The following is a 21985-nucleotide window of genomic DNA, read 5'->3' as shown; positions in this document are numbered from 1 at the left end:
GTACGCATAACAACCTTAGCAGCATGAAATACAGTAAAAGGTTCTTGGCAACACAACGCCTGAATTTCACACACCCTGCGGCTGATGTAATGGCCACGAGGAACGCCGCCTTCCAGGACAGGTGCTGCAACGAAGCCTTATGAATAGGTTCAAAAGGTTCCTTCATCAATCTGGACAGCACCACATTCAATTCCCATGAAGGCAAAAAAAGCAGGACAGGAGGAAACACTTTCTTCAAGCCTTCCAAAAAATCTTTGATCACAGCGATCTGGAAGAAGGAGGTCTGTGAAGGGCATTTCCTGTAGGCAGTCAGCGTAGCAAGATGAACCTTAATGGAATGAACATTAAGGCCAGACTGCGCCAAATGTAAAAGGTACGGAAGGATGACATCTTCCTTACATGTCGTTGGATCATAGTTCTTGGACTTGCACCAGATGCAAAATCTCTTCCACTTGTACGCATAAGAAGTCCTAATGGAAGGTCTCTTGGCTTCCTTCAGTATGTCCATACAGTCTGCAGGGAGATTCAAATGGCCATATTGCACTATCTCAGGAGCCATGCCGCCAAACTCAAAGACGAGAGATTGGGGTGCACCATCTGCCACCGAACTTCGTGAGAAGGTCCTGCCGGCACGGCAGCCGAATGTGAAGGAGAGACCAGTGAAGCAGGTCCGTGAACCACCACTGCCTGGGCCATTCCGGGGCAATCAGGATCATCAGTGCCCTGGACTGGGACAGCTTGATGAGCACCGCCGGAATCAGAGGAATGGGTGGAAAAGCATACAGAAAGCTGTTCGACCAGTTGATCCATAACACATTCCCCAGCGTTCCCTGCTGATAGTACCTGGACGCGAAGTCTCAGCATTTGCTGTTTTCGGCGGTGGCGAACAGATCCACGTCTGGAGTGCCCCACCTGGCGAAGACGCCTCCGAGCACTTCGTCGTTTATGACCCATTCGTGGTTTTCCTGGATCAGATTGCTCAGTGCGTTCGCCTGAACATTCTGCACACCTGGTAGATGAGTAGCCGTTATTGTCAGCCCTCTGGCAAGAAGCCAGTGCCAGATCGCCTGCGCCTCCTGTGACAGGGTGAACAATCTCGAGCCCCCCTGCTTGTTGAGGTAATACATTGTGGTCATATTGTCCATCTGTACAAGCAGAGAGTTGGTCTGGAAGGACGGATGAAAGGCCTTCAGTGCCAAGTGAACAGCTCTGATTTCCAGAAAATTGATGTGATAGGTGGACTCCGTCTGGGACCACGTTCCCTGGATCTGTAACTCCCCGGAATCCTCTCCCCAGCTGTGGAGAGAAGCATCCATCACGACAGTCTGAGTGGGAATGTCCTTGTGGAAGGGAACCCCCTTGAGGAGATTCTCCGCTGAACACCACCATTTCAGAGACTGTAGAGCATGCAGAGACAGTCGTATCTTGTCGTCCCAGTTTCCTCTCCTCTGGTCCCACTGATCCTCCAGACACTCCAGCAGCGGTCTCATGTGGAGCTGTGCGTGTGGCGTGAGGAAGATACAGGAGGCCATCGACCCCAGTAGAGAAGACACCGTCCTCACTGTCGTAGATGGAGCGGTCATAAGAGCCTGAGCCTTCCGAAGGAGTGATAAACGTCTTTCCTCCGAAGGAGACACGCTTGCAGACAGCGTATTGATGGAGGCTCCCAAGTACTGTAGGCATTGGACCGGAGTCGGGACAGACTTGGACATGTTGATGTGCAACCCCAGCTTGTTCAAGAGAATGGACGTCTTCTGGAAGTGCGCTTGAGCTTCCGAGAAGGAGGATGCCTTGATCAACCAATCGTCCTGGTACGGGTAGACAAACACCTTTTTCTTTCTCAGGTGTGCCGCTACCACTGCCATGCATTTGGAAAAGGTCCTGGGCGCAGACTTCAGCCCGAACGGTAACACTGTGTATTGATAGTGATTGGCGCCGACTTGGAATCGCAGGCACTTCTGGTGTTTCTGTGCAATGGGCACATGGAAATATGCATCCTGTAGGTTTATCGCGCACAGCCAGTCTCCCCTTTGCAGTTGAGGGTAAATCTGGTGCAACGACAGCATGCAAAAGTTTTCTCTGCAAATCCACTAGTTTGCTTGTCGCAAATCCAGAATAGGCCTGAACTCGTTCTTGTCCTTTTTGCGGACCAGAAAGAACCGCGAGTACAGACCTCTTCCCCTTTGAGACAGAGGGACGTCTTCTATCGCCATTTTCCTTAACAGGGTATCGGCCTCCGCCTGGAGCTCGCACAGCTGAAACTGCGAGCAAACCGGTGGAATTGCTGGAGGCAGGCTGGTGAACCGAAGGCTGTATCCATTGCAAACAATATTCAGCACCCACTTGTCCTGAGTAATTTTTCTCCACTCTGCCAGAAAATATTGAAGGCTTTTCCCCACCGGAGTGGGTAATGGATGACGGGGAAGTAATCGCTCAGGGCCTAGACCCGGCAGGGCCTTTGGTCGCGGTGGCAGACTGCTGACCACCCCTGCCCCTCGGATGTTTCTGGAAGGGCTTCCTCTGTACCTGCTGCTGTTGCGGTTGCTGTCCAGACTGTTGCAGTACAAAAGGGGGTGGTGATGGACGGAGCATCTGAACCAATCAAAAACTCACACCCAGTTAACAGATCTGGGTTTAATCAATCACCGTTCTTTAGCCCACTCTGCCACCCCAGTTCAGACATGGCCATATGCAAATCAGTCTGACCCTGTGCCTCATGGGAACAGTCCAGCCCGAACTGCCAAGCCATGCCTTCCCTGGACCGGAAACAAGCCTCCGAGGGCCGGTTTCTGGCATTTCAGCCGTCTTCAGCCCGGCTTGCTTGAATCCAGTGGCAAAGTGAGCAAGGGACTCACGTCTGAGCATACCCTGCCAACTTATGGCAAACAAAGTGGTACAAAAGGGGGTGGTGATGGACGAAGCATCTGAACCAATCAAACACTCACACCCAGTCAACAGATCTGGGTTTAATCCATTACCGTTCTTTAGCCCACACTGCCACCCCAGTTCAGACATGGCCATAAGCAAATCAGTCTGACCATGTGCCTCAGGCTGATGAGGATTATGAATCCGAAACCGGTCCCAGGATGCTTGTTTCCGGTCCAGGGAAGACATGGCTTGGCAGTTAGGGCTGGACTGTTCCCATGAGGCATAGGGTCAGACTGATTTGCATATGGCCATGTCTGAACTGGGGTGGCTGAGTGAGCTAAAGAATGGTGATGGATTAAACCCAGATCAGTTGACTGGGGGTGAGTGTTTGATTTGCTCAAATGATCCGTCCATCATCCCCTTTTGTATCGCGCTGTCCAGACTGTTGACCTCGCCCTCTGCCCTGTGCCCCGTACCGTCACTGGAACGGGCGGTAGTTCTTCTTCTGGTCCTTGGGCTTCTACAAGCCCACAGCCGTCAGAGTCTCAGCCTCCGCCTTCATGCGGGCCATCTCATCGTCGGCGTGTTTCCCGAATAGGGTCTCGCCGAGAAGGGCAGGTTGGCCACCCTCTGCTGGGCTTCAGGCTTCAGTGACGTCAATCTGAGCCAAGCGTGGCGCCTCTGATTAACTCCATGGCAGTACCCGTGGGCTACCAGGAGCGACGAGTCTGCAGCTGCGCTAATCAGCTGGTTCGACACCAGCAATCCCTCATTCAGGATCTCCATAAAATCCTCCTTTTCCCATGGGAGGAGGTCGGCGAACTGTTGGAGGGACTCCCACAGCGCCCGATCATAGCGCCCCAACAGCGCAGATGCACTGGCAGCCTTCATGGAGGTAGCGGCCGTCCCGCACACCTTCCTGCCCGCTGAGTCCAACCAGCGACTCTCCTTGTCCGGAGGCACATTTGAGGATGGGGTGGTGGCATGTTGCTTCCTTGCCGCCATCACAATTACGGAATCCGGAGTTGGATCCAATTAGAGGAATGCCGGGTCCGCATCAGGAGCCTTGTATTACTTTTGCAGCCTGGAGGAGGCTGCTTTCGCCACCGCCGGAGTGAGGAAGAGCTCCATGGCGGGTTCCACAAATCCGGGCACCAAGGGCAACAGAGGCCTAGATAGGTGCTTCTTGTGGAGAGTCTCAAATATTACGGAGGTCGTAGGCGTGGGCACAGTCAGTTGGATGCCCAGCTTGCTCGCATCCCTCAACAAGACTTCCTGAAAGGAGACCACGTCGTCCACAGGGGATACCCTCGTCCGAGGGGATCCTGATAGAGTTGGCAAATAGCCCCTGCGCTGGACGAATCCGTGCTGTACCTAGAACGACCCCTCCTACGGTGTCGTCTGGATCTCGTCGATGAGCGACGGCGACTCCTGGATCTCCCTCTCCCTCCGGAGCGAGATCTAGGTCATCTAGGCCTTGGGCGTTCCGCGGGTGCTTGCGGCGGAGCTTGCGGTGGTGGCCTGACCGGGGACCTCGGCCGAGGTGCCCCCTTAGGCGGCGTAGAGAGGTGCGTCAGTGAGACCGACCTCGGAGCCCGTGGCGGTCCATGTGGAGGAACAGCAGGAGGTGGTGGCGAAGGAGTGCGCGGCGGCGGCTCCTTAGGCAGTGGAGGAGGAGGAGACTTCGGCTTGGGGGGCGAGTACACCACAGAGTATGCCATTCCCGGTGACTCCCTCATCTTCTTCCTTGGCGTAGGCGATCGAGAGGGAGCGCCCCCTGTCGGTGACCGACGTCGCCATCGTGCCCCGGAGGATCCGGAAGGACTCCTGACTCCAGAACGCATCCTGGAGGATGATCTCTTTCTCTTAGGCGCCGAGCGCCTCTTCGGCGTCGAAGAACGCCTCCTCGACGCCGACGAACGCCGTCTCGGCGTCGACGACCTATGCCTCGACGCTGATGATCTGCGCCTTGACGTCAAACGGGTCCTTCTCGAGCCCAATCGCCGTCGAGGGCGAACGGCGGTGCCGCCTCGATGGCGAGCGCCGAGTCGACATCGAGGGCGAACGGCGGTGTCGCCTCGACGGCGAGCGCCGACGCCATCTGGAATCCTTACGACATCAAAGTGTCGACGCGGACGTCAAAGATGACGACGACGATGATGATGATGATGATGATGAAGTCTTCGGCGCGACCTCGACGGTGGTCTCGTCAGTCCCCTCGACTACGAACGTCGACGTCGCCTCGACCCAGAGCCCTGGGGAGACGGGGAGCAGATCGCCGTCATGCCTCTCGACTTCGTCGTCGGTGCCATCGACGTCGACGGAGAACGGCGACGCTTTTTGGCCTTCTTGACACTGGGGAGCTCCCCAGAGGCCTCAGCATGGGCAGAGGAAGCAGATCCAGCATGCCCAGACCCACCTTGACTCTGCAGCCTTCTTTCCTCCAGTCCTTGGAGCCTGATCTTCTTTCTGACTCTTAGGTTCCTGGAGGATAAGGTCTGGCAAATCTCACACTTCTCAGGTAAATGAGTAGAAGGGAGACACAGGCTACACACAGGGTGTGGGTCCGACTTGGCCTTCTTCCTGGAGCACTCCAGGCATTTATCAAACAATGCTGACATTTTTGACAAAAAAGGAGTGCTGAGAATACTAGAAAAGTAAGAGAGCACGAAAACAAGTCGAGTGTAAACACTCACACACTTTAAAAGTGCAAAATTCTTACAACAAACCCAAAAAAGGGAGAGCTCAATGCTCCAGGGTCCTGCTAGCAGGAGCCGGAAAAAAGAACTGAAAGTAAATGGGACCAGCTGGGCCTTCTGGGATACTGAGAAAGTTCTAGAAAGTTTTCTTAAAGGCACGGTATCCCTTTTTGAGCCACATAATGGCAGCCTATGGGGCTTGTCTGTCCTCCCCTTCCTCTCTATCATTCCAGAGGCTTTGTTGGTAAAAGGGGAAGTTTTTCTCTATGATGAAAACTTGGCAGGCTGTGCGGTTTGTGGTTTTTGGTGGAATGTCTAGTTGAAGTACTGGACAGTGTAGCCTGTGGATATAGGCTGCATTACTTGTCTTTAAATTCTCTCTTAAGTGTCTGTGCAGGACTGCATTTTTAGACAGTTTAAGAGATTATTTTTGATTGCTCTGGGGTCCGCGCTCATGAGCGGAACTATTCACTAGATTATGACTATACACAGAGATCCCCTACTACAGAAGCTGCGTTACACTCCTTCTGTACTAAGCCTAAAGGCTGCTCTCCACAGCTAACACTTAGAGAGCTCTCTAAGGTTGTCTACGACCATTAAAATCACTATAAGGGTTGTCTGGAATGGTGCAAGGTGCCCCTTACATAACTGTACACCATATACCAAGCCAGCATATCACATGTACCTATATCTAAAACATACACATTTCCATACCGATAGTAGATAAAGCTGTGATAATATACCGATGAAAGAATGAAAGCAGTACCACGCTGACGTTCATGAACATATGAAGTATGGAGCTGGGGGTGGAGGAAGGGGGGGGGGAGAGAGAGAGAGAGATTGATATATATATCAATCACACCCCTCACAAAAGAAAAAACTTTGAAGCATTAAGAAATTATGCTCGCTAGTTAGTGGCCTGACAAAGGCTGGTAGGAGCCATATCCTGAAAGAAAGCAACAGGAATAGGAACCTTGTGATAAAAAATACGAGGTGAACTGGCCTAAAATAGGCCAAGGTGAGTAAAGGCCAACTAAAGGAAGGCCAAGACTGTCGGACGGGTGAAGGCTATCAGACAAAGCAGAAGCCGAAAGAAAAAGTAAAAAATTAAATTAAATTAAAAACATCGTCCCATACGGAAAAGAAGATGCATAAAGTAGAAGGTCCCTAATTTTGAACCAACAATGAAAAAGCCAATTGAAAGGAGAGGCAAGTGAAATAAAAACTATATACATTCATTAGAGGAACAGTAGTTCCACAAAAAGCAGGAATCATCAAAATCGAAGTAAAGAAAGAGAAGGGCAAACACAGTGTAAAGAATTGACACAACTGCAGTAAGAAGAAGTGAAAATCATCAAAAGTGGGGAAAAAATCACCTAATGAAGAAAAGAACTCCAAAAGTGATACCAGTGGCAACAACAGATTACTGAAGACAAAGCCATATGACACCGTATAGCGCAACCAAACAAACCGTATGTAAGAATATGCAACCTAAAGGAAAGGAAGCCCAAAGAGGGAATCATTGGCTAGCAACTAGTAGTAAAAATCCATATGCAGATGGATGAACCCATTAACCCACAGAAAGAGCATTGTGTGAGAAGAGAAATGTAAACACCTTGATGCCATACAAAATGGAGGCAGCAAGGAAAACTACATCGCATATAGGCAATAACTTTACTCAGGACCTGACTAAATGAGTCAGAAGAAGGACATGATGCTGGCGTAAAAAGAAAGAGAGGAAGAGAGTCTGAGACTCACATGCAGGACCACACAGATAAAGGATGTGGAATAGACCACCAATAAAGGTGTTATGGTCCCTGATGGTAGTCTGGGTCTTAACGCGAGGAAAATGCACACATAGGTTTCCCTAGATGGAACCTTAAACCTTTTGGGAAGTGTTTGCTTGAGATGTCAATGGCTGATGAGGAAGACGTAATAGTACATCCTGTAGAACTACTTTACCCAGACGACATGGGGGTAGGTCACCTCTACAGGCCCGGAAGGGAGGAACCAGAATACAAAACCCACTCCCAAGGAGCGGTCTAGTGCTGGTCAATAATTGTCGTAGCAGCGGAGAGTACTGTCCGTTCTCGAAACGTTTGTTCTAGCTGCGCGTTCAGAACCGAACTCTATTTTCGTATGTATTTTCCTGCCCACCTGATGTCAGAGTACTCCTTTTTTTTTGTGCATATTTTATATAGCGCAAACTCGACCCGAAGGTATTGGAGCGCTTTACATGAGCACCGTATTTACATTACACATTCAGGCACGGGGAGATTAAGTGATTTGCCCAGAATCCTTGAGAGCTCAGAACTAGCGTAGCAATCAAGAGCCTTCCTTTCCTGGTGCAGAGTCCCGCTCACTCTTTGCCGTATCCCCCTTCGGCTCAATTACGAGAGTTGTCTACAACAGGGGCAGGTCAGTAAGCCCTCCTGCAACATTCATGAGTCCAGCACTGAGTTCCCTTCTTCTGCGCCCACAAAATTGAACGCGAGCTGTCGAGGACAACTGTTCAGAGCTCAACAAATCACTTGATTGCAGCCTTTTTATTTGGGGTCTCTGGAGCGCTATGAAACATAATATGTTCAGGAGCTAGAAATCGCCTGAAGTGTATCCTGTGAAGTATACCATTCAGCACCACCCCCTGTTTAGCATGGCTACCTGAAGCACACACACCTATGTTTGTTTAGCTTCTATGTCGGCGTGGAGTTCTCCAACAACCCTAAGCCGAAGGGAATCTATTGACTTAGAGGGAATAGTGACTGAATAGTTTGACCCATTTGTGGCGTACTGCCAGATCGCAACTGCGGCGTGCTGCCGGATTGCACGCAAACAAGCACCTGCTGTATGAGACGGGACTCACTGACCGGCCTTGTGTGGACCAGAAGGAGTTTATGTGGAGACCTGTCTCTGCCATTAACCTGAAAGCGGCTGTGAAAAGGAGACATTGCCAGTAAGGGGGAGGAAACTCGCTGTGTCCTGGGCGGGGTGGAGATTACACAGTGTGTGCCTCGGAGGAGGCATAAATGGTGAGTCAAAGCCTCGCCAGGGCGCGGAAAACCTCTCGGATACTGCGCTTGGAAACAAAAGTAGTATCGCACCAGTGGAGGCTGTGAGTTAAATGGAGGGTGTTCTCGTCGGAATGAAAGGAAATATTTGATTGTGCTGATACATTGTTTTTCTCGGCAAGAGTTGAACTAACTCCATTGAACGAAGACTCACAACAAGCGGATTCCAGGCCAGGTTTTGCAAAAATGCAAGAAAGCAAATGGTTTTTGTCCTGAACAAAACTTTATCAACGAAGAACTGCCACATTTTGACAACATAATCATACTTTACAGACACACTGCACGAGGAGGAAAATAGAATTGATATATATCATTAAAAAAAAAGACAAAACACTAATTATTTAGAAGAGGGCATCCCGATTTCACTGCCTGCACTTGACTGTTTGTTCCCGCCAGAGGGGGACACAGGACTATCTGTCCAAGCCAGCATCGCGGCCGTTGCCGCTTCCGTCAGCCCTCAGCGCCTGGAAGTGCTTTAAAACACAGCGTGGGCTCCCACGGCCAAGGACGGGCCTGTCATTGCCCGGAAGAGGCTAGGCTGGGCAAGTCCTTTAAGATATGATATCTGGGGTATCGGTCTGACCTAACTTGTACTATTGCAGGCACTGTGACATATTAATATTCCTTTGCTCACTGCCTTCACGGTTGTGCTGTCATTTACATCGGGTTTCAATAATGAGTAAGCGTAAGGGAGTGGTGGGGACCCTAAACACCTTCATTGTTAGGGCAGAATCAATGCTCAATCACGAGATACAACTGAGAGGGGCGCCTTTCTCTTGACCCACTACCTCTGCGGTGCTCTTCTTTGGAACATATGACGCAGTGTGATACCTCTCATACTCAATCGTCTTCGATCTCTCACGGCCTGGTGGACCACCCCCCTGCCTCTGCACTTGTACCGGCTCCGGAAGGAACAGTGGTAGTTACCCCGCAAGGGTCTGGCATGGGCATGAGAACTCGGATCTCTAAGACTAGTTATGAGGATAAAATAAAGGAACAACCAGCGAAACGTAAGAGGGGAGAGGGAGTGGATTCTCAAAATCCCAAACCTAAACAACAGAAATTGCCTCGGCGTGTAAAAGATGTAATATGTACCTGTTCTGTTGGCACGCAGACTGAAGCCCCCTCTCCTGTTTTTTCTCACAGTGCATTAGTGGACGCTGCTTCAAATGCTTCTGGGAAGACAGCCCATGATGATGTTCTAATGTATTTTAAAGAGCTATTAGATAACAGCATTGTACTGTAACAAGGCGGTCTGGATCACATGGACATTTTTGTTTTTTGCCGAGTTTTATATAGCGCAAACTTGACCCGATTAGGGTATCAGAGCGCTTTACATAGAACCAGTTACGTTACAAGAGGACACACATTCATTTTTGTTAGGCACGGGGAGATTAAGGGATTTTCCCAGAATCACAGGATGTTTTGGCGTCATTACCAAGACTCGAACCCAGTTCCCCAGGTCCGAGGTCGATCCTAGCCGTTAGGCCAACTCCTATCCCCAATCACACTGACCGCATTGATTGATAAATTAGCAAACTCACAGTCTACGCCTAACTTAGTGGAGGGTATGGGCATAGCTGCTCCAGTCACATCTGCTGTTAAGCTGGGTGGGAAATAGTGATAAAATGCTTCCCGGTGACTGCATTGTCCTCACTTTTAGATCACCTAAATTGATACAGGAGATCTTACGTAGACTTGGTAATGATTTTATTATCAATAACGGCATTCATGTACTGCCCCTCGGTTTCTTTTATCCCTCAACTAATTATGTCAATCCCTCCCTAAAGCAGAGGCCTAATAATTCTGATGCACATGAATGTTTTATGTTCCGTTTGCACAATAGATTTGATATCCTGCCATCCTTGGATGATATAGACTGACTTTTTTTCTTTGTATGGCCCCATAGTGCAAAGAGGGTCTTTTTTATCTAATTCTTTTCGTTCAGAATCTATGCCCTCTGTTGCAAGGGTACCTGTTCATGATGTCCTTAGCCCCAGGACTGCTATTTCCGATACTTACTCTTATGGCAGACTGGGGTCATCGGCTGGTGCCAAGCCACCCGGTTACTACGTTGGTAATATCACCAAGGGAGCACAGCTGTGTAATGTGAACACGTTACATCCACCTTTATTTTTTAGTTCGGCCCCTTCACCCAATGTTTTTTGGTTTTTTTGTCAAATCTGTTTATTAGCATTTTATAGTTTTCAAGGTACAATACAAAGAACAATCAGTTTATCATGACATTCCGGCCATGTTGGTTCAGCATTCAAGCATCACAGATCGGTACAGCGTGAAATCGTGGAGCCGCGCTGACAATGTCTAATAAATGAAGAGCATGTGCTCAGATCTGGCTGTTGCAGTTAGGGCCCGATTCGGCGCCCTTAATATTTATACATGACTATCTGTTGATTCAGTCTTGCACAGTAGCATGTCTGTGGGGTGGATCTTTTCACTATGGACTTACGCCTAGAAATGACATTTATCTAACAATTATACAAAAAAACTTAAACAATAGCGGCAAAACACATACATTCGTGCGTGTTGATCCTCCTCCCCCCCCCCCCGCCGCCCCCCGCCGCCCACCCCGTGTGCAACTACATCTGTGGGCAAGTATGTATCGCAGGCTGGCGTGCCTAAATGCTGGAAGACTGCATGACAGGTTATCCGGACAGTAAAGCAACCCACGGTATGCTTTACTCTCATGCCATTTACCTAGGTCGCTTCAGCATCCGAGTCGCTTGCCAACCCTGGCAGCTGCAGGGCAGTGAGCATGCGTTCCCATTGTTCCGCCATAGGTTCTTTTCGGAGCCCCGTCGTTTCCTCCCTCTGTATGGCTATCCATTCCGCCCGGGCCCAAGCCTGAAGGAAAGAGACCCACGCCTGCGCAGGAGGTGGTTTGTGTGCCTTCCACCGCCTCGTACGGAGGCGCTTCGCTACCACCAACCCCAGATCTAAGAAGCGGGAAGATGCTTCATCTTTGGACGACCTCTTGAAGTGGTGTAAGACGTACTGAGGCCAGCTAAAGGGAATGATGCGGCCTGTGCACACCTCAAGCATTCCACGTATCGCATTCCAGTAATCACCCAGTCTAGGGCAGTTCCTCAGGAGGTGAACAAGACCTGCGTCTAACTGATCACATCTGGGGCAGGACGCGTCTGAGTGGTGGAAGTACCTATTGATTAGCTCAGGTGTAAGGTAGGCTCTATGGACGATGAAGAGTTGTATCTGGCGAAAGCGCATGTTCGGGGAATGCGCACCAGACTTTTAAGAACTCTCTCCCATTCCTTGTCAGTCAGCACCCGGTCCAAGTCTCGTTCCCACTTGCCTATGAGCGGAGCCAAACTGATCTCTGTGTGAGCTCTAAGCGATGCGGCAAACCAACGGACCAGGTGCCTACCCCTCCCCATAACGTGCAGATATTGTATGGTTAAATGTTGTTCAGGCTCTGTCGCCATGTCTCCCCATCTAGCCGCCATGTTTGCTACGAGCGAGCGATGTAGCAGGAACCCCCCAGGAGGTAGCCCGTCCTCGGATACCAGTGTCTCATAAGCCACTAGTGCTCCATCTCTGAAAAGATCACCCAGTGTCTGGATATCAGCCTCTCTCCACTGCTCCAGCATAGGGTGCGTGTTAGCCCCTCCACCACCTGGAGAGCCCTCCAAAAGTATAGCAGGTGCATACAGGAGCACCTTTCAAGTGAGGAACAGGGCTCTACGGAAACATTTGTATGCCATTGCCAACAACAGCGGAGCGGGCTTCTAGGGCACCGTCAGCAGGTGAAAGAGCTTGGTGACACGGAATAAAGAGTGCGGTGGCTCGATCTTAGCAGTGTCCTCCCTACCCTCATCTGACAACCAGCGGGCAATCCATTGTAGCTGCGCAGTCAGGAAGTAGTGCTCAAAACAAGGGGCGGCTAGTCCTCCCTTGTCCGTTGGCAGAAACAGATTCGTCAGCATTAGCCGATGCCGGGACGTGCCCCAGACGAAGTCCCGCAGGACCGCGTTGAATTTTGAGAAGAAGGGGGCCGGGGTGAATAGTGGCCGATTGACAAAGTAGTAGAGGAGCCTGGGAAGCATGACCATTTTGGCAAGGGCTACTCTGCCCGTGATTGTCAACGGAAGCGTGGACCAAAAGCTTATCTGAGATCTGAACGCTGCCACTGCCCGCCCTAGATTTCCGTCGAACAGGTCAGCTGGTTGGCGATAGATCTGGATCCCCAGATACTTAAAAGTATCAGCCTTCCATTGGACTCTCGTGTCTCCCAGGCAGTACTCCAGGTCTTCCACCCCGCTATCGAACGCGTATAAACAGGACTTGGCCACATTTACCCGAAGTCCCGAGATTTCAGCGAACTTACTCAGCAGTTGGGCCAGCTGTTCCGGTATGCAGTTCACGTCTCGCACAAATACCAGTAGGTCGTCAGCGTAAAGCCAAACCTGATGTGTTGCGTCTCCCAGGGGGATTCCCGCATCTAAGGTCTGCCGCAGCGCCGCCGCCAGAGGCTCTATCGCCAGCGCAAACAGTAAGGGGGACAGGGGACAGCCTTGCCTAGTGTCCCTGGCCACCGCTTCGGAGATGTAAGGGCCCAGCCGCACGCGCACTACAGGGTTTTTGTATAGGAGGTTAACCATTTGTAGGAAGTCCACGTCAAACTCAAAGCGCATCAACACCTAGGCTAAATACCCCCATTCCAGGCAGTCAAAAGCTTTTTCCAGGTCGAGCATCAGACATCCCGCTCTGGGCCATTTCTTTGTTGCCTCAGCCGCTATTCGAAAGAACCGCCTAAGATTCAAAGATGTGGACCGTGCCGGCACGAACCCATTTTGATCGGTGTGTATAAGGTGCGGGACCACCAGCGCTAGCCTTTCAGCGAGCAGCTTTGCTAGAATTTTGTACTCGACATTGAGCATTGCCAACGGCCTGTATGAACCCAGTGCTGTTGGATCTCTATCCGGCTTAGGCAATGAGACCAGGAAAGCCTCCCTCATGGACGGGGGGAGTGAGCCCTCATCAATTGCTTCGTTATACATGTGAAGGAGTAAGGGCGCCAGGGTGTGGGCCTTATAGTATTCGGCAGGCAGACCATCGGGCCCCGGTGTCTTCCCAGTCGCCAGAGCTTGGATCGCATCTCCCACCTCCTCCAGTGTGAGGGGTGTGTTAAGGTCGCCCTGATGTTCCTCTGAGACCACAGGCAAGGTGACCGAATCTAGAAAGTTTTCTAGCGCATGTCTGGGGCCGGTTCCGCGAGCCCTGTACAATTGTGCGTAGTGTCTAACCAAGGCACGGTGTATCTCACGCTGCATGTATACCACCTCCCCCTCCTCCGTGTGAAGAGCTCCTATTGGGGCACCTCGGCCTTCCCTTTGTATCAACCATGCTAGTAGTCGGCCAGCCCTATCCGCCCTGGCGTGTGTTCGAGCTGTGTGCGCCGCATAGTTATGACACTGCAGCTGTTCCATAAGAGTTGCATGTTTAGCGTGCAGGGCGCTCAGCATATGTGCGTGTACCCCGGTCCCTTCGCCCTCCCTCTCATACTGTATGAGCTCATTTTGCAAACGCGTGAGTAAAGTGGACAGTGTTTTGAGTATGTTCCATGAGGCTCCCATACAGTGTCCTGGAGACCACTGTGTATTTTGTGCTATTTACGTATTCTAATTGCAAAGTATTGTGTGTATTGTGTTTATATCTCCGGGTAGTGAGTTGTGTTAGTGAGAATTAATAATAAATACATATTATTATAACAACACTGTGTGGTTCTTTTTCACTTAACTAATACCATAAGATTAAGTGCTGGTAAAACAAGCTGCTTTACACTCCTTCTGGACTAAGCCTGAAGGCTGTTCTCCACAGCTACCACTTAGAGAGCTTTCTAAGGTTGTCAAAGACCACTAAAATCTCCATAAAGGTTCTCTGGATTAGTGCAGGGTGCCACACTTACATAAGTAAGCACCATATACTAAGCAAGCCTCTTATAGTGCCTACACAATGCCCCCGCATTTCCAGATGTAGGACGGCTAGTGTGAGAGGTTTCTGTCCCAATCCATTTTTCCACAAACAATTTCTCTGTAAAGTCAACTTCATAGGATGGCCTAAATAACCACTGCCAAGGGCCTGTTAACTTTTAACATAGCTAAAGGGACATTAATGCAGAAATGTTGCACACAGACATTACTGTATATGATAAATATATAAAGATATGGGATAAATATACATAAAAACTGATCAGCCCCATATCCTCTCTCAGTCCCCCTCACACTTTTTCCTATCTTAAAAAAGAAATATGTCTCTCACTTGGACATATAGATTACATCTTACTTAAGAGTCATAAACCCTGCCTCACAAATCTGAACCCTAAAATTCCTAAGGGTTGTAGGTAAAACCAAAAGCACAGCTATGTTTCAGTCTCTTTTGCTTTAATCTGCACACGGCTGCAGATACACACATGCAGCAACATAATATTTGCAATGTGTACCATGAAAGTACAGAAAACTACTCACAAACGCCACACTGCATTCACACATACACACATCTCCAGCCATGCACTGGTGACTTACAAGCTTAAACCCCCTATCACTTACTCGTTTTCCTTCAGAGCAAGTTATAGGTGAAGCAACATAGTCCCTCACTTATGCCATGTCAGAAACCAAGGCACTACCATTGAAGCTCACCTATGGAATAGCGTGTTCTTTCTGCATAAATGTTACACCACCATGCCAGGAGTCTCAATTACTACAAAAACAACACAATAAAATACAATATACATGTACCATTAAGTAGTTCAATGAGAGCTGGAATAATCCCGGATTTTGCCAGCAAAGCAGCACAGGAGTCATCCATGGAAACGGTCCCAATCATTATCACCACCTCCAGTACAAGGTCATCCTCTGCAGAACCTAAAGTGCAGACAGTATTGCATTTGTATATGTTAAACAAAACAAACAAAATGTGCTACAGAAGGAAATTAAAGTAGGGGATGTTATAATACATTCTGGATGTGTTTCACAGTGTGCTTTGTATGAATAAAAAGACAATTGATTTATGACACGTTAACTGCATAGATTGATTTTATGGGTTGATATTTAGTAGATACTGGAACAACAGCTGTATACAGCGAAGCCTAAAGGAGAAGAAAGTGCAATTTCTTTGAAGTCTTAAACTCTAAAGAGAATGACTCTTAATCTTTCTGGTGTACGAGGTCTGCTTACATTTTCTATTAGTTGAAACTACAAACTATAGTATCTTATTTATTTATTTATGCTCATAAAAATCACATTCAATTCTAATTTGATACACCACTAGAACAAGTTACTTACCTTTGGTAATGCTCTTTCTGACAAATACTATAATTGTAGATTCCTCACTAACAGCCTGATTCATGAAAACCGGAATCTGCGATTTTCCAATTGCGATTAACTGCGAATCGCAATTTAGAAATCGCAGATCGGTATTCAAGAATTTTTCCGATAAAAAAATGCGATTCGCACGCGGCCGCAAAAAGCGTTAGCGAGTTTCGAAAATCGCAGATTAATCGCTATTTTCGGCAACACCGCGAGATCGCAAATACGCAAGATCGGGAAAACGGGAAGTCGCTTTTCGAGCACAGTGATGACATCACAACCAGGAAGCAGCCAGTTCCCATCCCCATTCACCACAGTGAGGCAGACCTCGAGGCAGCAACTGAGTCAGCTCCTGCAAGGACACCTGCAAACTTGGAATACCACACCCAATCTCACTGCAGCAATGGCAGAGGAGGCTGTGCCAGGGCCCAGCAACACCGGGCGCAAGAGAAAACTGAAGTTCTCCGAACAGGAGTTGGAGCACCTCATCGAAGGGGTGGTAGAGAACCACTCTAAACTGTTTGAGAAAGAGTCAAGGAGGGTGCCTGAGCAGGAGAAGCGGAGAATCTGGGTCGGGATAGCGGCCACAGCGAACTCCGTGGGCGTGGCAGACAGGTCACTTGATGAACTAAAGAAGAGGTGGTACGACCTCCGAGGTCGTGCCAAGGAGAGAGTTGCCGAGAGGCTGGGAGAGTCCCTGGCCACTGGAGGGGGAGGACCTACAGTCCCTCCAAACACCACCATGGAGGACCGCGTCGAGGACACGTTGGAGACCGAGGCGTGCATTGGAGTCATCAGATTGGACTCATCCCGCCCCACCCAAGAGAGCCAAGGTAAGTGGCATGCGACTGCGACCCTGTCCCCTATGAATGGCCATTACCCTATAGCCTCCCATAATGTTCCAAAGTCATGCCATCGGTGCACATTAGGTAATGCCCTAAAGCATTGTGGGACATGTAGTGTGGCCAAAATGTACAAGTACCCCAATGCAGCCAGACAGGTTCCAAAGTACGCAATGCCACAGCCAGTCAGGGAATGTCATCCAGCATGCATGCAGCAACTGCACGTGTGACAGATACATGCAACTAATGGACGTCCACTTCCCCTCACAGGTGGCGCAGACAGCAGCGACAGTGACAGGCTGCTCATCGATGAGCAACCACAGGATGCGGAGGAGGTGCCGTCACAAACACATCCAGCACCAACAGGCGCTGCACCTACCCCTGCAGCCAGGCCCACAGCATCAGCGCCAGCACCAACAGGCGCTGCACCAACCCCTGCAGCCAGGCCCACAGCATCAGCGCCAGCACCAACAGGCGCTGCACCAACCCCTGCAGCCAGGCCCACAGCATCAGCGCCAGCACCAACAGGCGCTGCACCAACCCCTGCAGCCAGGCCCACAGCATCAGCGCCAGCACCAACAGGCGCTGCACCAACCCCTGCAGCCAGGCCCGCAGCAGCTGGAGCCTCCACATCTGCTCCAGCGACAGCGGTGACACAGCGCCCACCCACTGTGGGCAGCCAGCAGAGCAGGCATGGCAGGGCTCGCCTGCAGAACAATGCACGCAGCGGCAGGAGGGGGATGGAAGTGCGATTGCCGAGCATGAGCATAGAGCGTAGAATGCTACGCATTCACCAGATGCATGCACGCCGGCAAGGGGCCATACAGATGCAGCTGTATAATATTGGCCGCAATGTGGCAGGTGTGGGGGAGAGGATGGACCGCATGACGGCAGCCATGGCAGGTGTGGGGGAGAGGATGGACCGCATGACGGCAGCCATGGAGGCCAACACTGCTGCGCTAATATCACAGCGCAACACCGGGCGCCGCCACCACCGGCAGCTACTGACGCGGCTGTCGTCATACACCAGGTCAAACTACGTGATCGGCAATGCGACATCACAGCTATCGCGACGGTCCCTGGCGCAGCAGCAGCAGCTAATCCAATGCTGCGAGGATGTGGCCAGAGTATTAGAGCACCTCACCACTGCCGTTATGGCACTCCACCCCCCTGTACCTGGCAATGTCGGGGGGGGACGATGCCAGCGAGGGCACCTCAAGTGTGAGCAGCCAGTCTGCCTCACAGGTAGCGGTGTTACGACGTAGCACCAGGCCCACTGCAGGGTCACGTGCGGTGGCAGAGGAGGAGCCGGAGAGGCGCTTGGATGATTCGCGCCGGAGGCGCACCTGACTAACATGTACTTTTACAGGCACAGGCTGACACCATAAGCCTGCCCTGTGTTTTGGACGCAGCAGTATGGGGCAATACTGATTGCATAGGAAGGATGGCAACTTGCACTATTATTGTGAATCAAACAATAATATTTATTCTTACATCATACATTGGCGTCCTGTCATTATTTCCATTTGCATGCAATTGTGATTTGTTGGGTGAGGGGAGTGGGTGCACTAGAAACTGTTCATTGTGATGTGGTTGCGGCGTCTGTGGCCTTCAGCTGGGTTCTCCCCGCGTGCATGACGCCCATGTGCAGGTGGCCGGTCGTCCCCTTCCGACTCACTGCCAGAGATGTCTACAGGTATCCTGCGCTTGGTAGCAATGTTGTGTAGTATCGCACAGACAGCCACAATGCGGCAGCACACATCAGGACTGTAGTACATGGCCCCACCTGTCTTGTGCAGTATGCGGAATCTGCTCTTCAGTAGCCCAAAAGTCCTTTCAATGCAATTCCTTGTCCGTATGTGTGCAACATTGTAACGCCGTTGCTGTGGTGTAGCAGGGTTGAGGTATGGGGTAAGGAGGTATTCACGGAGGGCATAGCCACTGTCACCTGAATGAGAGGAGCAGAGGGTGAGTGCCTGTGCAGCGCAGCTACTTCATCGCAATGTGACATTGTGGACAAAGTGCACTTACCAAGTAGGTGTCCTTCCCCAAAGTCTCCCCTGGCCAGTCGTGTGTGGAGGCCGCTGTGCCGGAATATGAATGAGTCATGGGTACTCCCTGGGTACTGTGCCACTATGTCCGTGATGTATGTCTTAGCATTGCAGACCATCTGGATGTTGAGGGAGTGGTAGGACTTGCGATTGCGGTACATGTACTCCGTTGCAGCTGGTGGGCAGATGGCGATGTGGGTACAGTCAATGCATCCTATCACATGTGGGAAATGGGCAACATTGTAGAATTGTAGCTTGGTCAAATCCAAATCCTGTTGGCTGGTGGGAAATTTGATGTGTTGGTGTAGCTGGGTCAGCATTGCGTCAAGGAAACTCCTTAGGCAGCGGGACATGGTGGGCTGGGATATCCCCCCAGCAACCGCTACTATCCCCTGGAAGCTCCCAGAGGCCAGGAGGTGCAGGCTACACAATACCTGGACATGTGTAGGCACGGCATTGGTCTGCCTTGTTGGGTGCTGCATCAGGGGGTCAAGGTCCTGTATTAGCTGGATTATCATTTCCCCATTCAGGCGGTACTTTGCATATATTTGCTCTCTGGTTTGGCCCAGCAGGGTGACCCGCTGGCGGAATATCCTGTCCTGGATTCTGCGTCTCCTCCGTGCTGCTCGCTGTAGCCTTCGCCGCCTGACCACCATGTACATTCCTGGCATTGTGAGACTCCAAATGCTGCTGCTGATTTTCCTCATGTGTGTTTGGTCAGGCCTGCACCTGTTACTGATTGGCCAACGGTTTTTCCCCCAAAAATTTCAATGGCTTTTATGGTTACCACCTGCTTTGGGTTGTCCTTAATTTGCGCCTCGCAAACAGCGATTTTGTGGTTTTCCGCTATTTGCGATTTTTCATGATTACCGATTGCGATTGTATAGCGAATTCGCAATCATTTTCGCAGTATCCGTGGTTTGTCGCATTTTCCGATTCGCTAATGCTCTCCTGCCGGGATTCTGCGAATCTATTTGCGAATTCGCTATTATGTGTTTGCGACTTCGCTATTGTCGTGGTGAATGCCGATTGGGGAAATTGCGCCCGCAATAGCATTTTCGCAGCTATTGTGAGCGCAATTTTGCTTGATGAATCAGGCGGTTTGTGATTCTCCCTAGGTATGTAGGAAAGTAGGATCTTTTTGGCTTAGATACCCCCACTTTCTGCCTGGTGTGTGTGTGTTTTGACTGCACTTCACTGGGATCCTGCTTACAAGGACCTCAGTGAAAGTCCTCTCTACTCTAAATTCCATGGTAAGTACTTTGTACAATCGCCAATGGGCATGTTGGGGTACCATTGCAAGTCCCTAGTATATGGTACTGAGGTACCCAGGGCATTTGGTACACCAGTGGTCTCCCAGGGGCTGCAGCATGTACTATCCCACTAATGGGAGCCCATGCAAACTGTGTCTGCAGAACTGCCATTGCAGTCCGCGTTCAATAGTGTCTTTTTTTTGGGAGTTTTATTTAGCACCGATTTACCCGAAGGTATCGGAGCGCTTTACATGAGCACCAGTTATGTTACAGACGAATACATTATTTTTGGTAGGCACAGGAAGATTAAGTAATTTGCACAGAATGTTGACCGTCCCTGCCAAGACTTGAACCTGGTTCCCCATCTCAGAGGTTGACCGCCTACGTTGTTAGGCCATATGCTCTTCCCTAGAGAGCTTGCACCTTTCACTTTGGATATAAGTTTTCCCCTATATCCCAGTCACTGCACTTTTAACCTACAAGTCAACCCTAAGGAAGGCCCTTTAGTCCAAGGGCAGGGTGCATGGTTCCAAGTCTGTGGGTACCCCTGCATGAGCAAAGGTACCCCTAAAAACCCGGACTCCATTCTCCGAGCTTTTTAAGTGCAGGACAGCTATTATAAGGAATGTAGTGGAAACTGCCTAAGTCGAGTTTCAAACTACATAAAAGCTGCCCAAACCTGGTCATGTTTGCTATCACACTTGTTTGAATAACGCAACTACACTGATTCCCGCGTTAGTTGCATGATACCATGTACTGGGGAGCTTCTTAGAGGACACCCCAATACCTATCCATGTAGCCTTACAGGGTCTGGGTGCTGGCTCACGCTGCTGCTAACCGTAGACAGTGTTCTTGCCTCTGCTGACGATCTTAAATTGGACAGAGGAAGCTGAACAAAAGAGGTCCTGTGCAGAGGTGTGACAACGTCTCCTTTAGAATTAGGTCAGGTGGGGGCACTTAAGAGCGTCACAAGACTGCACTGAAGGACACATTAGGTGCCCTCCTTGCATAAACCAGTTTTGCCCAGTTTTGGAGATCTTGGCTCCCGCTCTGGCGCAAAACTACACAAGGGACAGGGGAGTTTCCCGCCCCCCCGGTGCCCAGCTCCTCCCTAGGTAGGTGCCCAGAGCTTCTCCAGGTGCCAGCTGAGCAGTGTCCCTGAACACTTCTGATAGGCGGGTCTCCACAGAAGAGGTCTGTAACTTCCTTTGGTGGACTGATTTACTACAATATTTTGGCGACGATACATCGAATCCACGATTTCCACATCCGTCTTTTGACCAGAGTAACCAGAGCGGACCAAATCAAGATAAAACCAATCTCGTGCTGCCATACAGGGCTCTACCGTGACCCCAGAGACCTCTTACAAGAGTTTCCTGATTCTTCTTCAAGCGCTGGCAAGTACTGTTCTTCCCCTTCCCGCCTACCTGTTCCGCCGCATCGTTCTTCTCCTGCCTGCCTTCCCAGTCTGTGTCCTGGAGCGAATGATGACGCATTAGAACGTTCCAAGGGAGTTGGTGGAAGATTGCATGACGCGCGAAGCTTCCCGAGCTGAATGACTGCAGCAGCGCTTCCTAACGTCACGCCCAGGTCGCGTGAACAGCGTTGTTGTTTTCCTACGTCAGCACGCTTCGGGCAGCCATCTTGTGTTGCCAGGGTAACCAACGAAAGCCGTTCACTTGGTGAAACCGAAGGAAAGGTTCACCCGTTTTATCTTCAGCAAAGCAGCGACGATGCGCACGTCTTTTGCGCATTCATTTCAAGTAACTTATTAACTTTATGTTGCCCTCTCCATAGCGTTTAAACTTCGTTTGGAAAGTTTCTTTTTATTTTTCTCTTTATTTATGCCTGTTTAGTTAGTTAG

General features: G+C 50.3%; 1 protein-coding gene across 1 annotated transcript in view; it reads right to left on the bottom strand.

Annotated features, from left to right (window-relative positions):
- KIFAP3 (kinesin associated protein 3) overlaps positions 1-21985 on the bottom strand; it is a 1290910-nt gene that overhangs the window by 313300 nt on the left and 955625 nt on the right. The window contains exon 15 of the mRNA XM_078686865.1: positions 15406-15531. Coding sequence (XP_078542991.1) covers positions 15406-15531 — 126 coding nt within the window. The remainder of the gene's footprint in view (positions 1-15405; positions 15532-21985) is intronic.

This window comes from Lissotriton helveticus, chromosome 1_1 (assembly GCF_964261635.1).
Source record: "Lissotriton helveticus chromosome 1_1, aLisHel1.1, whole genome shotgun sequence".
Taxonomy (NCBI): domain Eukaryota; kingdom Metazoa; phylum Chordata; class Amphibia; order Caudata; family Salamandridae; genus Lissotriton; species Lissotriton helveticus.
Note: the sequence above shows the minus strand (reverse complement) of the source record. Positions and strands in the feature narration are given on the sequence as shown.